The sequence below is a fragment of the Peromyscus californicus genome, unplaced genomic scaffold (genome assembly GCF_007827085.1).
Source record: "Peromyscus californicus insignis strain IS unplaced genomic scaffold, ASM782708v3 Scaffold_12__1_contigs__length_115047231, whole genome shotgun sequence".
NCBI lineage: Eukaryota > Metazoa > Chordata > Mammalia > Rodentia > Cricetidae > Peromyscus > Peromyscus californicus.
The window spans coordinates 90,831,036-90,849,054 of NW_026294413.1; the positions used below are offsets into that span (position 1 = coordinate 90,831,036).

At 42.3% G+C, this 18,019-nt stretch overlaps 1 protein-coding gene across 28 annotated transcripts in view; it reads left to right on the forward strand.

Annotated features, from left to right (window-relative positions):
• Window positions 1–5,711: 5,711 nt before the first annotated feature.
• Window positions 5,712–18,019, forward strand: part of Slmap (sarcolemma associated protein) — a 128,371-nt gene continuing 116,063 nt past the window's right edge. For all 28 annotated transcript variants that reach the window (XM_052733832.1, XM_052733831.1, XM_052733849.1 and 25 more), the window contains exon 1: window positions 5,712–5,909. In XM_052733832.1, coding sequence (XP_052589792.1) covers window positions 5,712–5,909 — 198 coding nt within the window. The remainder of the gene's footprint in view (window positions 5,910–18,019) is intronic.

Consider the following 18,019-nt stretch of genomic DNA (forward strand, 5'->3'; position numbering starts at 1 on the left):
AGAGGATGCTAGGAGGAAGAAGGGAGGAGTCACCAATGGACGAAAGGGAATAGACAATGCAAGAAAAGAGGTAAAAGCCACGAGTCACGTGGCAACACATAGATGAATAAAAATGGGTTAATTAAAGTTGTAAGAACTAGTTACTAACAAGCCTAAGCTATAGGCTGAGCTTTCATAATTAATAATGTCTCCATGTCACTATTTGGAAGCCTGTGGTCCTGACGGAAAAAGTCCAACAATCTATTGCGCTGGTTACAAGTTCCCTGACCTCTGACCCCTTCACACTCATTCTCCTACCCCTTGTGGTAGTTGGAATGTAATTGGACCCCATAACCTCATAGGAAGTGGCACTATTAGGAGGTGTGGCTTTGTTGGAGAAGGTATGGCCTTGTTAGAAGAAGTGTCTCACTGTGGTGGCAGGCTTTGAGGTTTTCTCTGCTCAGAATACTGCCCAGTGTTTCAGTCAATTTCCTGTTGCCTGCAAGATGTAGGACTCCAGCTACTTCTCCAGCACCATGTCTGCCTGCACGTCGCCACACTCCCTATCATGCTGATAATGGACTGAACTTCTGAAACTGTAAGCGAGCCCCCTCAATTAAATGTCTTCCTTGTAAGAGTTGCCATAGTCATGGTGTCTCTTCACAGCAATAGAAACCCTAATGAAGACAACCCTATTCTCCAGTAATACAGACCTTTTTCTAATTCCCTTAGAGTCTTGTCTTCTCAAGTGTCTAGCCCTTTGTTCAGGATATCATTTTGGCTTAAAATGTTTCTATCTCGTTAGTACCAGATTAACTGGCTTAGTCCAACATTTTTGATTGTTTTGTTCTTGTATGTAGACAGATTTTTCTTTGGGCTACCAACTCACAAATAACAACATGGACTTATTATTAATTCTGAAAGTTGGGGGCCTATAGCTTAGGTTTGTTCTTATCTAGCTCTTATAACCTAAACTAACCCATATATTAATCTATGTTCTATCATATGGTATTGCCTCTCTCCCATTTTGCACCTCCTGTTTCCTCTTTGTGTCTCCTGGTGTCCCTTGTGTACCTTGACTCATCTCCTAATTCCTTTCTCTCTGCCTGGAAATCCCACCCATACCTTCTCTCTAGCTATTGGCCACTCAGCTCTTTATTAAACCGATCACAGCAATGTCAACATACAGTGCACAAATACCCCACAACACTTCTGGTCCTGAGGTGGCCCCAAGGCCATGCAAATAGTAGGTCATCATTCTGCTCCTGGCCTACATCCCCAGGTCCTACTCATGTTTGAAGCCCCAGTATAAATTATTCTGTGCTCCCATTACTTTTGAGTCACTCCAAATACAGCAAGGATCTTATTGTGCCTTCATCTAAACTATAAGAAACTTTAGGGATTCTTTATTCTTCTTCTTCACTTTTGAAATCCCAGGGTATTTGACAGTTTCTGTTTCCCAGTGGGTATTCAATTAAATATTTGTAGAATGAGTAGAAACATGATTAAGTAACTTTACAGTTCATGCACATAACTCATTAGAGATTTGTAGAAAATTTTTTTACTTTATTGAGACAGGATCTCATGATGTAGCCTTGGCTAGCCTGGAACTTGTTAAGGCTGACTTCTAACTCAGAGATCCATTTGCCTCTGTCTCCTGAGTGATGGGATTAAAGGCATGCTCTACCATGTGTGGTTTACTTTATTATTTTAAGGCTAAAAGTTATCAGAAGTGAAAATTTTTCATCCTGATAATAAAACTTTCCAGCATGTCCTTATTCTCTAGGACAAAACACCTGGGGTATTGTAGTTATTCAATATATTTGTTGAAATGAATCATAAAGTGTGATGGTGTTGTGAAATATAGAATATTTGTTTAACTGTGTAAAGATATGTTGCATTTGTTTATGCTGCATTTGTTTAACTATGTAAAGGTGTGTTGCTATCTTACTTTGCCTGCTTAAGGTATGTGATTGGTCTAATAAAAAGCTGAATGGTCAATAGCTAGGCAGAGGAGGGACAGGTGGGGCTGGTGGGCAGAGAGAAAAGGGGAGCTAGCCAGCCAATTGGGAGCCAGCCAGACAAGGAGGAAGCAGGGAAACAGGATGGACAGTACATAGTTGAGGTAAATGAGCCTCGAGACAGCACACAGATTAGTAGAAATGGGTTAATTTAAGTTAAAAAAAAAACTAGCTAGAAACAAGCCTAAGCTAAGTCTCTGTGTCATGATTTGGGGCTGGTGGTCCCAGAAAGCCTGATGCATGAAGGTTCAGGTCTTGGGCATTCATATTCCCCTGAATTTAAGCTTCAAGTACAAGAGTGCTTTTGCATGCATGTGCGCGTGCACACTCGCGCACACACACATATACATACATCTTTATAATACATTACTTATTGTGTCCAGATTCACCTTGTGCTGCCCCTACTTTATCCTTTAATAGTTGGGATCATCTTTTTGTGAGCTGTGTGGAGCTGTGTCTCTGTTTTACCTCACTTGCCTAAGGTACCTTCTGATTGGTTTAATAAAGAGCTGAACAGTCAATAGCTAGGCAGGAGAGACTAGGTGGATCTTCTGGGCCAAGATAGGAACTCTGGAAAAAAATCTAAGATGGGGTATTCTCCAGCCAGATGTGGAGGAAGTATGGTACTAAGGAGAGGTAATGAGCCACATGATAGAATGTAGATTAATATAAACAGGTTAATTTAGGTTTAAAGATCTAGTTGGGAACAAGCCTATGCTAAGGCCAAGCTTTCATAACTAATAAAAAGTCTCTGTGTCATTATTTGGGAGTTGGCAGTCCAAAGAAAGTGTGACTATATCTAATAATAACAGTATGTGATTTCCATTTACATATTAAATATTTACTTAGCCACTGTACCAGGCACACTGATGTATTGTTTTAAACAGCCTCATTTTATTACTTACTCTCCCTCTTCCTGGAAACTTAGTAAACCATTCAGCAAATACTATATTTATTGTAGTCCTTCAACTTTCCTTCATTCATTTTTTTGTTACTTTTCCCAGAAGGAAAAAGTCCCTGACTCCCTTTAGCAGAGTTCTGAATATAATGAAGTCAAGTTACCTTGTTTTATTCCTTCAGTCTCAAAGCTGCAACACTGGTTATACAACCAGAGGACAGAGATTAAGGCTGTGTTTATGTGTGTCCCCTGGACTCAGCATAGTTCTAAAGCCCTCCAAAAGGATTGAAATGAATACTCTGTTGGGACAATGTGGTTTAATATCACGAAGTCTCTCTACAAGGGGGTTATGTATTACTATCATTATGTTTTAGAAGACAAAAAGTGGCCCAAAGAAGTTTAAAGACATGCCCAAGGTGTCACAGGAAAGACTGTGGTCACAGGAATCTCAAGAATGAAGTCAACACTGATTCTAAAAGATTAAGATTCTCTACAGTCTTTCCTTAAGATTTCCATTCAGCTCTGGCTACGCGTTTTTTCTTCTTTAGAACAATGACTCCTTACATACTGGTCTTTCTCCTTGTGATTCTCAGGTTTAACACATACTTCAGGATTGTTAGTTGGGCAACACTCCATATTTTCCTATTAGAAACTTTCGATCCCTCTTTGGAAATGTGTTTTAAAACTTTCGGGTCTCAAGGCACACGCTTTTAATCCCAGTATTTAGGAGGCAGAGGCGGGTGGATCTCTGAGTTCGAGACCAGCCTGGTCTACACAGAGAATTCCAGGGCAGCCAGAGCTACACTGAGAAACCCTGTCTCTAACTCACAACCTCCATTCCCCCCAACAAAACAAAAGCCCTAAAACTTTCTGGTTTCACTACTTCCAGGTTAGAAAATCCACGTAGGAGTCCTGAGAAACTGTCGCATCCGTGAAAAGGACACAAATTTGGAATGGAAAGCACGGAGAATTTGCACAGCGCGGAAAGTCCTTCTGATGTTATGAAATCTAGGGACTTGTGGAATTTGTTTGGTCACCAGTAGGGCAATGGTGAGTGACTCAGTTGCCCATAGCTACGAAGGCTGCTAATGTGTCTTTACTTTGCCTGGATCTATCCTCCTTAGGCGTTAGTATTTCCAGTGAGAACGACACTGAATAAATTTAAATAAAAGTTGGTACTGTCTTATTTATAAGTTGAATCAGGAAGCTGCCGCTGTGTGTTCTTGAATCACTCAACCCCTCTAAAGTTTCTCTTGCCCTTTACCAAAATGGTCGTTAAGGTTGTCCGGAGGGTTGAAGCTCCTGGCCCTTCACAAAGATGGCGCCGGAGGCCTGTTAGGAACGAGTTTGCCCTCTTCCCTGCCAGTGACAAACATGGCTCCCGCAGCGTCGCTCACGTGACACCCCGGGACTACGGCACGGGAGACGGCGGAGGAGGGCCCTAGAAAAGGGTGCGCGTTCCCGTGGCGGTGCACCGGGTAGGTTTCAGTCAGAGTCACTATGGCGGCCAGCGCTGGCAAGGTAAGCTGAGGCGGCGGCGGAGGTGGAGGTGGCGGGGTCGGCCAGGGAGGCAGGACCGGCGTGCCGCCCCGGCTCCCGGTCCCTGGAGCCCGCCGGAGAGGAGGTCGCCCGAGGTCGTAGCCAGCGGCCGGGGCTGGCCGGGGCTGGCTGAAGGGCTTGAGGGCTGAGGCGAGCGGGCACCGGCTCCTGACTGCCGTTTGTTTTGCTGTCTCCCCCCCACTAGGTCGGAAAGTTTCCTGCCTCGTCCGCCACCGCCTGAGCTGGCCGCACTGGCCGCCCGCGGAGGAGGCTGCGGCGGACCCAGCCCCGGCCTCCAGGCCTCTCCCTCCAGCTCCGGGCCGGCCTCCCTCCCCCACCCCGCCGTCCTCCGGGAGCTGCCAGTCCCTGCGATGCGACCCTCGCGCGGACGCCCCTGAGGGGAGGCGGCCCATGTGCTGAGCCGTCGAGCCCCAGAGCTCCGGAACCAACTTCCCGCCGGCCCGGGCGCTCAAGCCTGTCCGCACCGGCCTGCAGCGCCGGGGTCCCCGCCCTGGTCGCGGGGACACCCGCCAGGTGCCCGGGACTCGCGACTCGGCGGCCGCCCGCGCCCCGGCAGCCCTCCCACGCCTCCAGCCTGGGATCGCAGCCTCGGCTCACGCTGGGCCGGGGACCCCTGCCACTCCCGGGCGGCCTCGGCGCAGCAGGGGCCATGCACCCCGGCCCGCTGGCCCTCTAGCCCTCCTCGTCGACCCCCCGCGCCTCTCCTCATCCCCGAGGCCCCCCGAGGACCGGCGGTGGCCGCCCGGAGGTCCTCGGCTCCTCTTCCCTTGGGCCCCGGAGGACCTTCCCGGCTGCACCCGGCCAACCCTCTTCATGCTGCAGTGCCGCAACGTTTCCGCTACCGAAGGGGAGAAGCGGCCGGGATCTCAAACAAAACACAAGAATCGGTGTGTGACTCATCAGCCTGGATACCTCCCGTCCCCAAACTGTCTTCCAGGAGTTTACTTGGCCGAAGCTGCCCAATGTTTGAGCCTTTTCTTCCTAGGGAAGATGGACTGAAAGCTGCTGGTTGGGGACTTTTTTTGGTCAAGGAGCCTCTGTGTTTTAAAGGAGGTGATGGGGCTTGCGCTGGCTTGTCTTCCTGCCCAGTTGAAGAGTTGTTGATGTTCACTGGTTATGCTTAGACAATGCGCAGTGTGTTTTAATTTAAAAATTTTGGGGGGATAGGGGTATAGGCTTGGGAAGAGCATTCCGAAGCTGGAGGAGCTCCTCATTGTCCCTGGTAGAGACAGCCCCTCCCCAGCCTGTCCTCCATGCCGTCAGCCTTGGCCATCTTCACTTGCCGCCCGAACTCGCACCCGTTTCAGGAGCGTCATGTCTACCTGGACGAGCCCATCAAGATTGGCCGCTCGGTGGCACGCTGTCGACCAGCGCAGAATAATGCCACCTTTGATTGCAAAGTGCTGTCAAGGAACCATGCCCTCGTCTGGTTTGACCACAAGACGAGCAAGGTAATGTCCCTACAGTGTTTTACAACCTTTCCTTCTCATTCTCCTTGCCCTCTCTGAGAGGTATAAGGTGTGCAGCGTCTCAGGGTTTGTTCCCACAGGACGCTTTTCTTCGAGGCCATGGAATCAGCTTTTTTGTGCGTCTGAATTCTAGTGGAAATTTAATCGAAGTGGTTGAATGAAAAACAGAGAGGGTATTGTTATTAAATGTCTCGGTAGGGCGATGACTTCTTGATAACTTGGTCATTCCCAGTGAAATCCCAAACCCTAATTCGTTTAGGAAAAGTAGATAGTGAAACTTGACCTCTTGCCTTCGGTCCTCTTAGAAAGGTGAATCTGCAGTTCATTGCTTGCTTGATTAAGCAAACAGCAGTTCCCAAAGCAATGCCGGAATCTGTGGCCACGGTTACATCGGTTACATCGAGGCTCCAGTGTCTCTGGTGAAATGTAGTTAGTTAACACACAGCTTGTAGTTGAATTCGATTCCGGGCCTGCCTGCTAGGATAATTGCTGCGCAAACTTAATGTTTTTGTAAGGTTTGATATTTATTTGCACATGATGAAATAATTTGTAAAAATTAAAGGCAATTTAATTAGGTTGGAATAATTACATTTTCAGAGTTGTTTACAAGTTGTGTGAACAGAAATTTATTGCTTTACGTTTTAATTTCTTTGGTAGATAATGTGTAGTTACACGATGATATGCAAAAATTAGTATTAATAAATTCGCTTATTTTTCTTAAGTTATATCCAATATTATCAATTATAATATTACTTATAATAAGAATTCCTGGGCTTTTTTCTTTCTTTCTTTTTTTTTTAAAGTCAGGGACCAGCTGGCCTGGAACTCGTTCTGTAGACCAGGCTGGCCTCAAACTTAAGAGATTTGCCTGCCTCTGCCTCTCAAGTGCTGGGATTAAAGGTCACTAGCCTAGCCTTGCTTTTAATTTTTAATCCAATTTAGCTTGTTTATCTTGGCACTGTACCTTGATAGTTGCTTCTATTGAAAAAAAAATAAGGTCTTTCAAGTTTTTAAAAAAATTGTATGGAGAATATTTTGAAGAGCTCATCTTTGGGCCTAAACCCAAGGTTTTGGTTGAGCTACTGAATTAATTCTGACTTTAAGTTACATAAGACTAATAGGGCTGTCTCCAGTTTTGTCTCCTGACTTTTTGCCCCCTCTTTCTGAGTGACATGATTAAGTCTTTTTTTTTTTTTTTAGAGGAGAATTTATCTTCAAAAGTGGTGTTTTGAAATGAAAGAAACTTGAGCCTCTAGAGGAAGAAAGTGAAACTTGTGAACTACTGAATTAAGGAATTACAAAATAAACTTGATTTTTTTTTTTTAAAGAAAGAAAAGATCCCCAAGTGCTGCATGCTTGCATAATAATGCCTATAACCTGTTCTGTGTGTAGGAAGAGAAATGAAAAGTGTGTTAACTTTTTCTGAGTCACACGAGATGCTCTTTAACCCATAAAACTGACTTTTTAACCCCCTGGAAGCTAACATTTGGGTGCGTTGATGGATGATCTGTAATTCTTTGCAAATGAGTGTAGAGTTCTTTATTGGATTCCAACAGTTGACTACTAGTGTTCATACAGCCAAATTTTATATTTTTACCTTTTTTTTTTGTTTTTCAAGACAGGGTTTCTCTGTGTAGCTTTGGTGCCTGTCCTGGAACTCTGTAGACCAGGCTGGCCTCGACCTCACAGAGATCCGTCTGCCTCTGCCTCTGCCTCCAGAATGCTGGGATTAAAGGCGTGCACCACCGCTGCCCGGGTATATTTTTACCTTTTTATGTTCTTGAGAAACAGGTCTAGCATAATCACACAACCGATTTGCTTATAGTACGTGCTTTGCAACTGCAGTTCTTGTTTGAAAAATAGTGCCTGCCCGGTGGTTACTTAATGAGTTTAAGATCACTAGCTGGGGTCTAGAGTGACACCCTGTCTCAGAAAATCAAGATGGAGAGAGGGTGGAGAGAATTCTCTGAAGGGTAGACTTGGTTTATTTCTCCCATTTTCACTTTTTTTTCCTTTTTGTGCTATTGGCTAAAGTAGCACCTAGGGCTTTGTGTCATTATTCATCTTTATACCACCTAATTTAGTTTAAACAAGCTGTTAGATCTTCCTTTGTGATCAAATTATTTTAGGTTAATTTTAAAGTATTGGCTTAGACAGACAGGTTTATATTGAGCATGTATTCTTTGCCAGACCCTGGGAGATAGAAAGAAAATCAAACCAGTTTGGCCAAGTACTATTTATTGCTTTGTGTATGAAATTTGTAGTTTCAAGAGCTCTCCTGTAAATATAGCAGGAGAATTCTTGACCCCCCCCCCCCCCCCCCCCCCCCCCCCCCCCGACCTAATATATATTCTTGAAAATTCTGATACGTAAAAATGCAAGAATCTACTCTTACGGATATCATTTCAGGAAAGTTTGTTTTTAAGTACCTCTAAGCCTTAGTTTTCTTATCTGTGGATAATATCGCCTGCTTAGTTTTTATTTTGGTAATGGGAAAGAAATGTTGGACCTGTGTGCACTAAACACCTGTTGTACCACTGAGCCATGTCCACTGCTCCCTTACTGTTTTAGGGATTGAGATCATTATGCAAATCACTTAGTACCCCCGTGCTTTGCTTTTATTAAAGCCTCAGTATTTAGTAGTGAGAATGTTTGGGGGGGAAGAGTGACCCCAAAACAGTGCTTTGTGAATCACTGCTGTGCTGTGGAGTCCCAAGGTAATAAGAAGTTTCTTTTCATTTTTATGCCGAGCTCATGCCAAACTCAATACATACCCAGAGTGCTGGGAATTCAGGCTTTTGCCACTACATCCAGTTTATGAGTGTTGAAGATTGAACCCAGGACTTTGTACAAGCTAAGAAAGTGCTCTACCAATTGAGCTACATCCCAAGTCCAGAAATTGTTCAATATATAGAAATAATTTTAAACGTAGAAGGTTGTGAAGTTGGTAACTCTGTCCCAGTAGGCATTTTGCCTTGGAGGTAGGAAACTGGAGTAATATGTCCTTTGGTTGACTTTGTTGGTGACCTGTTCTGCATTTGCCATTATGGGAGGCCTAGTAAAAGCTGGGTGAAGTAGTAAACACTTGAAGCATGTGTTTTGAAATTTTGAGACGTGGTCTTTTCTCACTCTATCCAAGACTGCTCGAGGCAGTGCTCTTCCTTCAGCCTCCTCAGTGTTAGGATTACAAGTGTGAGCCACCATTCTGGGTTATTTGAAACTTTTGATTATTCAGCTCATAGATGCGCATTTTAGAAAACTGGAAAAATGTAGGCAAATGGAAATTTGGGGGTTTGCTTTTGAAGTAAACTTGGAGTTTGTCAAGCAAAAGAAAGATGAAGTCATGGATGGGCTTGAGTGTGGGTGTTACCAGGGATACATAGTTTTAATGTTAAATTCATGAAGAATGAGCTATAGTTTTGCCAAAGTGTGGTGTTTGCTAGTCTTAACAATTCATATTAGGGATGTTAACAGCTGTCTTGCCTGCCTTTTATGTATCATCTTTTACTCCTTTGTGGACTCTATAAACTCTTCAGGTTTTATAGCAGATAAAACCTCTTGACTGAAATGCCACTGAGCAAGTAAATGTATCCATATGGTAGTTATACGGAAGGCATTATGAGTGGACATATTTGGATGGCCTTATTTGTTAGTGAGTTCTGGGTTTGCCAGGGTTATATAACAAGACATGTATATTTAAAAAAAAAAAATAAAGCCAAAGAGAATTTTGCATAGAGATCACATAACAGTCAAAATCACTATTTAATAAAAGTGATATAATGTTGTGTACAGTTAAGGGCCTGGAGCAAAGAAATTACAGCTTAACTTGTACATTGTATCTCATTCTTTCTTGTAAATGCTTTATATCAATGATTCTCAACCTATGGGTCATGATCCTTTTGGGGATTGCACATCAGATATTCTATATATCAGATATTTACAATTCATAATAGTAGCAAAATTACAGTCATGAAGTATCAATGAAACAATTTTATGGTTGGGGGTCACCATAGCATGAGGAACTGTATTAAAGGGTCACAGTGTTAGGAAGGTTGAGAACCAACCACTGCTTTACATGTTAAATTAACTTATTTCATCCTCAACTTTGGTAGATGTTTATTTTTTTCTCATGCATATGAGGAAATAGAGACATAGGGAGAAGAGGTTAGGTTAACATGCCTGAGTTCATATTGTTAGTAAATGGTAGAGCCATGATTTGAGCACAGGCATTTTGATTCTTGATTTGATATCTACAGGGCCAACCTCATAAACACTGCCATCCTAAGACCATGACATTTTAAATATGATTTTATTAAGTACAAGCACCAGGTTGACAGTAGAAATGAAAATGATTAAATGGCCATAAGCAAAACAAACAAACAGACTGGTGTATTAGATTAACTTGTCTAGTAGGATTTCTATAACAACTGAAGATTTTAGGGAAAGTTTCATGGATAACAGTTCATGGATGAAATGCAAATTCAGCTAGACTGAAGGGCTTAGAAAAAAAGGAAATTGTAGATAAGAGTGAATCTCAAGGAAAGGGGTCTGGGGTAGGAGGAATCGCTTAACAAAAGGACTAGAAGCAGGAATGAGATTACGTGTTCCAGTGACATCGCAGGAAGTCATTGCTGTGGTGACATATTGTGTACCTTAATAAACTATGCCTGAAGATCAGAGAGACAAAGGAACAAGCCACCCCTTACCTCTAGGACTCCTCAGTTTGAAAACCCCTTTGGTTCCTGTCTCCTCACACCTTATTACCTTTCTCTGCCCAGCAATCACTTCCTGGGATTAAAGGCATGTGCTTCTCAAGCAAAGACATGAGATCTCAAGTGCTGGGATTAAAGATGTGTGATTCCCAAGTATTGGGATTAAAGGTGTGTGCCAGCACTGCCTGATTCTGGTTCTCCCCTAGACTGAGTCAATCTCATGTAGTCCAGGGTGGCTTTGAATTCACAGAGATCTAAGAAGTGCTAAGGTTAAAGGTATGTGCCACCACTGCCTGGCCTGAATGTTTAATCTAGTGGCTTGTTCTGTTCTCTGATCTTCAGGCAAATTTTATTAGGGTACACAATATGTCACCACACATTGCAACGGAAGAAAGCCAGGTTGCTTCTTTCCTTGATGTGTCCAAACATGACTGCTAAGATCCTGGACTCAGCCTTTGAGAGAATGGCAGATTATATAGTCATTGCTTTTTATTTTGTTTGTATGTTTGTTTTAACGAGTTCTAAGGTTTTTTTTTTTGTTAATAGAAGTAAAAAGTTTTTTTTTTGAGAAATGCTAGTTTATATGAGAAAGTTGTTTATCTGATAAGTTATATTTAAGGTACATTAAACATGTATAGGAAGCTAGATTGTATTTACAAATCGCATGTGTATTTCCTTTCATGATGCATTTTACAATAGTAAAAAATTGATAAAATATTTAATCTAATATATTGAGTTTTAAAAAATACAGCTTAGGGCCAGGAGAGATGATGGCTCAGTGATTAAGAGCACTGGTTTCTCTTTTAGAGGATCCAGGTTTGATTTCCAGCATCCACATGGTGGCTCACAACTATCTTTAACTCCAGACCCAGGGGATCTAGCACCGTCTTCTGGTTTCCGTAGTCACTGCACACACATGATACACAGTAACACATAAAGAAGAATAGTTTATATACTTAATCATCCCCTTCCATCTAGTTATTTGATTATACTCCTTAAATTTATTCTTTTCTTCTTTTGAGACAGGGTCTCTCTAAACATAGTGAGCTATAACTTTCACTATCATGAAACCAGGCTGGTCTTGAACTCACAGAGAACCACCTACCTCTGCCGAGTGAATGCTGGGAATAAAGGTGCGCTCTGCCACACCTGGCTTTAAATCTATTTTTTACCTTTTTAGGCTCCTATTCCATTTTCTTAAATGGTATTTATGTTAGCTGAAAACCTGTTCTCTAGCAAGTAGGGAATAGAATGTCCATCATTTAAGGTTTTAAGTAGAGAGATTGTGAGATTGGTTCTTTTTTGGAAATTGGAGGCTTTGAGACAAGGTCTTGTTATGTAGCTCAGGCTATCCAGAACTTGCTATCTAGCCCAATCTAGCCTTAATCTCTCTGGTGTTTAGACTGGTGTGCACTGCCTGATTTGACATGAGATTGGTTCTATTTTGTTTTTGTGTTTTTGTATTTTGAGTTTTTGAACGGGGTTTCTCTGTGTAGCCCTGGCTGTCCTGGAACTCACTCTGAAGACCGGGCTGGCCTTGAACTCACAGAGATCCGCCTGCCTCTGCCTCTTGAGTGCTGGGACTAAAGGCGTGAGCCACCACCGCCCGGCATGAGATTGGTTCTTAATGGCAGTTTATATTGGAATCAAGAAAAATACAGCTGGCTGGTGTATAGCTCCATAGTAGAATGCATGTCTAACATGCATAAGGCCCTGGGTTCCATTCCTAGCATTTCCAAAGGAAAAAAGTATGGATGCGGGGAGGAAAAGGGTGGCATTTATTTTAAAAACTTTACTTTCTGGGATTCATGCTTTTCTCTTGTGTTGTGGGCAGGCAAGTACTCCACACTCCTGCTCAAAAAAAAAAAAAAAAAAAAAATCTTGATTGTTGCTTACTAATTTTGAGTATTAAAGTCTGTCTTTCATCCCCCATCCTTTCTTTCTCTTCTTCATCTCAAACTTGATTTACCAGTGATATGACAGTGCTCACTGTTTTTTTTTTTTTTTTTTCCACTGTTCCTTTTTAAAACAAGTGCCTTTTCTGCTCTTTTGTCTTCCAAAATGACCTTTCCCTCTTATCCCTGAGGCTTAGTTCCAGGGAGAAACTTTCCCTGACTCTCTCTGAAGAATGGATGGCTTCTTTCTCTCTACTCCTATAGAACTTTGACTATAACTTCATTATGGGACATAGACAACAAAATAAGTGTAATGCAAATGCTCTATTGCCCTGCCAGATGTGAGCTCTTGAGAACAAAGAATAGGCACTATATAAATGTTTGAATGAGTGAAATGTGAACAATGCAGCAGTCTGTTTCTATACACCCTTGGAGGGTTGAAGGGTAGGAGGTCATTCAAGTTAGTTTTCAGTTTGAAGTTATGCACTTAATTACCAACATGTACTCCGAACAAATCATTACTTATATGAACTTGCGATATGCAAGAATATTTTGCTAAATATTTTGGGCTTTTATGTAAACTTTGTTTGGTGATATTAGTTTTGAATTAGTGTATTTATATCCGTCCTTAGACAACATAGTACTTTCTTGGGGGAGTATGTGTTTTAAATACTCATTTTGTCTGTATACATGTTTAGGAAACAAGGAGAACTGCTGTAGTCTGACTTTCTTTAAACCCAAAAGAGTTTTTATGTTTAGAGACTCTTAGTGCGAGTAGTAGTAACTAAGGGAGTTTGAAGTAGAATCTAGATTTTTTTTACCCATGGAGAAAAAGCCAAAGTACTGAACATTTACTCTGAACTGTCTTCTTATGGACTTAACAGTTAACAGTTGTAATGAAATTGTCTTACTATCTTTTGCTTCCTCCTTTTTTTAAAATTTAATTTTGTTTTTGTTTATTTTCAAGACAAGGTCTCACTATGTAGCGTTGACTGTTTTGTTTTGCTTTGTTTTTTCGAAACAGGGTTTCTCTGTGTAACCTTGGTTGTCCTGGAACCCACTCTGTAGCCCAGGCTGGCCTCAAACTCATGTAGATCCCCCTGCCTCCCGAGTGCTGGGATTAAAGATGTGGACCGCCACTCCTAACTATGTCTTTGCTATCTTAAAAGGTAGTTGAAGCTTTGGTTCTGCGGCGTATAACCAAGAACTTGTCCCTTACAGATTTTCAACAACTGAAGGACTCCAGTAACCGTTTCTCTGAGTCAGCTGATGTTTTTCTAAACTTATCTCTACTACTCCTGATGTTTTTCTTAGATTGGAGTTTAGGTACATGTACAAATGAATGAAACAGTCTTGGAAAAACTTTAATGCAATGGTGGAGATGGAACCTAGCTCCCCCAAGGCCATTCTAGGCAGGTGCTGTACCACTGACCCCACCTAGTAAAAATTTTTAAAAAATTTATTTTTAATTTTTCACACAGAATTTTTTTAGCGTACAAAATAATGGATTTCATAATGACCTTCTTCATACATGTCTATCATTGTACTTTGCTCATATCTGTCTCCTCTGTGCCCTATCCCCAATGGTCCCTTCTCCCATTTTCACCAAGAACATTTTTATACTTTAGAGAGAGGGTGTGGTGTGTGCCTGTAATCCCAGCACTCCAGAGGCTTGAGACAAGAAGAGTGCAAGTTAAGGCAATCCTGGGCTACATGGAGTTGGACAATGTTAAGCATCTAGTTCAGAGGAAGAGCATAGGGCTTTGGTATAATCTCCAGCGAATTCACACCTCGGAGACACACACACACACACACACACACTTTAGAACATAAGAGTAAGCTTTATAGTGGCACTTGCAAATAGGTTTTGGTGATTAGTATTGACTATATCCTTTGTCCTAATACATACTTTGTGGTAGATTTTAATTTTAACACGAAGAAACTTTGTACATTAGATTCCATAATACTTTCATGCTTGTCGTTTTATTTGCATGTGTAACTAACTACTTGTTCTACCTGATCCAGTTGAACAAGACTCTTCAATATGGATGTTCAAGTCTTTCTGTATTTTTAGTTATTTAAATAATAGGAATATGCTCTCATAAAAGTTTCAGCAATAGGAAGCATATAGATTAAAAGAAACTCATGCTTCATATCTGTCATCATCTACCTTAGAAGTGGTATTAGTTTGGTGTATAATTTTTATTGCATATGTTCACTTAGATGTATAGATTAGTAAACATCTTTTCTTTCTTGATTGCTTTCTTTTTTAAATGTGGTGTGTGTGTGTGTGTGTGTGTGTGTGTGTGTGTAGGTTGGAGAACCTTGGTTGTCATCCTCAGGATACCATCCACCTCCCTTGAGACAGGGTCTCTCATTGGCCTGCAGCTCACCAATTAGGTTTGACTGGGTGGCCTGTGAGCCCCAAGGAGCCTCCTGTCTTTGCCTCCACAGTAGTGGATTACAATATCTCATAGTGTCCAGGCTGGTCTCAAACTTGCAGTCTTGTTTCCCCTCTCAAGTGCTGTGATTACAGACTTGAGCCACAATTCCCAGTGTTGAATTGTAGTGTAGTTTGAATTTTCTTTCTGTTCCCTTAGTGTGAATGTCCTAATCACTATTAGACTTTTGTTTTAATAAGTTTAGTAGATGGAGAAGCTGTTTCTAATTTTGAAATATTTGCTACTCAGACCAATTCTGATACTATTGAGAAGTTGCAATGCTAGAGTTTTAATGTGGGAATTGAGAAATGGTAGTTAAGATATAGTTTAAAAGCCTAATCTGGGCCGGGTGGTGGTGGTGCACACTTTAATCCCAGCACACGGGAGGCAGAGGCAGGCGGATCTCTGTGAGTTCAAGGCCAGCTCTGGTCTACAGAATGAGTTCCAGGACAGGCACCAAAACTACACAGAGAAACCCTGTCTCGAAAAACCAGAAAAAAAAAAAAAAGCCTAATCTGAACCTGGGAAGTATATAAAAATTCTGATAACCTAAGGATTTTGTGATGATTGCAGGAACATGGAGGGGGTAAAACACTATTGTTTTGAGAAGAACAAAGTATTAGTTTAAATTACTATTGAACTTAGTTTGGGATCATTATGCATTTCAGGCCAGCTAGTAGTATCTCGTTGTCTAATGCTTGCAAGTCCAGGGCAGAGCCCAGTACATAGTTTTATAAAAAAGAATTAGAATACCAATTACCAGTAGAAGTATCTGTGAATCATTGTTTCCAGGGAGCCGAGAAAGTCATGTATTGCTTCCTCCAGGAATGGGGGCAGAAAATGTGGGAGGAATTAAGAAAGCTTCACAGAGAATGCTGTTTTTAAATCACTGTTTAAAGTGAGTAAGGTTTTGCAGGCTGGATGAAAAGAGCAGTGGATTCTAGCCTTAGGGAACAGGAAACATTGAGGTCGGAAAGGCCTGAAAGAGAATAATGTATTGTGGGAATGCATCTCAGAAGTTAGCCGACTTGGGAAGGGCAAAGAATTGCTGTCTAATCTCTGAGGCCGTTGAGCACCTGGCCCAGGTGTACACTTGTTGGGGACAGTGTCTGTAAGGCTTTCCAGTTGTGCCACCCTGGGAAGTATCTATGCTTTAGTTTTCTTCACTTGTAAAGGAGTCTAGGGCTGAGAGTGTTCCATTCCCAGACTGCTAAACCAAATAAAATGAACAAACAAAAGAAAATTAAATGCAGGATAATAGTAAAGTTCACTTCCTAGGACTGTTAGAAAGACTGAATGAGAATTCTTCATGTAAAAACACTTAGGAGGTACTCAACTGTGGCCATTCATTTTTCCCTTTGGTTTACTTGGTGTGCTTACACAGTAATATCTTGTATATTGATTTTCTATAAGTGTACTTTTTTTTTTTGAGGCAGAGTCTCATGTAGGTAGCTAAGGATGACTTTGAATTCTTGGTTCTTAGGCTTCCACCTCCCAAGTGCTGGGCGGGTTCTACCATACTTAATTTATAAATAGGAATTTTCATTGTTGAGAGTTTTTCTCCCTTGAATATCTATCTGTCTGTTGTAGAGTTTGCAAAAATTAGTAAATTCTCTTGAATTTGTGAACTTACGAATGTGGTAAAGTAATAATAGTCTTTTTTAAATTAGTATCTAATATATGATTTCCCTCAAAAAAGCAGGCAAAATTCAAAGATTAGAATCTAGTCAGCCAATCAGAAAAGCAGTTTCAATTCTCATTTTTCTCATGGCTGAGGTGTTAAACACCCTGAAAAATATTATTGACCATTTGTGCTTTTTTTGTGTGAGAGCTTTTGAAGGGTTCTTAGGTGGAGGAGAGAGGGATAAGAAAATATTAGCTAGAAAGAGAGACCTAGAAGAGGAGAAGAAAGACAGGGACACAGGATAGCTTTGGGAGGGCCTGGGACAATACCCAACAGCCCCTAGCTTTATTCAAAAGGGCTTTTTATAATATGCCAAGGGGAGAGGCAAAAGACCTCCCCCATGCAAGATCAAAGCACACCATACAGCCACGTGTAAGTAGTTTCTTCCAAACACCTGGTTTTGGAAGAATTTGGAAGGTTTTGGAAGCATGCCTGTGGCCAGATCATCTCCTTACGCAGTCATGTTGGGTAAGCAAGCTCTGATTTCCTTTTTCTTTTTCTTTTTTTTTTTTTCCTCCATCTGATAAAAGCCAAAGATTTTGTTCTTTCTTTCTTTCTTTTTTTTTCATTTTTCTTTATTAAGAAATTTTTTACTCACTCTACATATCACCCACAGATCCCATCTCCTCCCTCTTCCTACCCCCCAGCCCTCCCTCCCAAGCCACCCCACATCCCCACATCCCCCAAATCAAGGTCTCCCATGGGGAGTCAGCAGAGCCTAGCACACTGAGTCTACGCAGGTCCAAGCTCCTTCCCACTGCACCAAGGCATCACACCGCAGGCACCAGACTCCCCAAAGCCTGCCCATGCACCAGGGACAGATCCTGATCCCCCTGTCTGGGTGCCCCCCAAACATGTCAGCCAAACAACTGTCTTCTGTAACCAGAAGGCTCAGTCCAGTCCCATGGTGGCTCCACAACCACTAGTCTACAGTTTATGGACTTCCACCAGTGTGGCTGGTCATCTCTGCATGTCTTCCCATCATGATCTCAATGTCCCCTGCCTACAGAATCCCTCCTCTCTCTCATGGATTGGATTCCCAGAGCTCAGCCTGGTGCCTGGCTGTGGATCTCTGTATCTGCCTCCATCAGTCACTGGACACCACTCTATGGTGGTGGTTAGGGTATTCACTAGACCAGTCACCAGAGTAGACCAGTCCAGGCACCCTCTAGACCACTGCCAGCACTCCCAGGTGGGGTCATCCTTGTGGGTTCCTGAGAGCCTCCCCGGCACCCTGCCTCCTCCTATTCCCATGATGTCCTCATCTATCATGGTATCTCCCTCCCTGCCCTCCCACCCTGTCCCTACTCTAGCTCAACCCTCCCATCTCCCCATGTTCTCATCCCCCACTCCCAGTCCG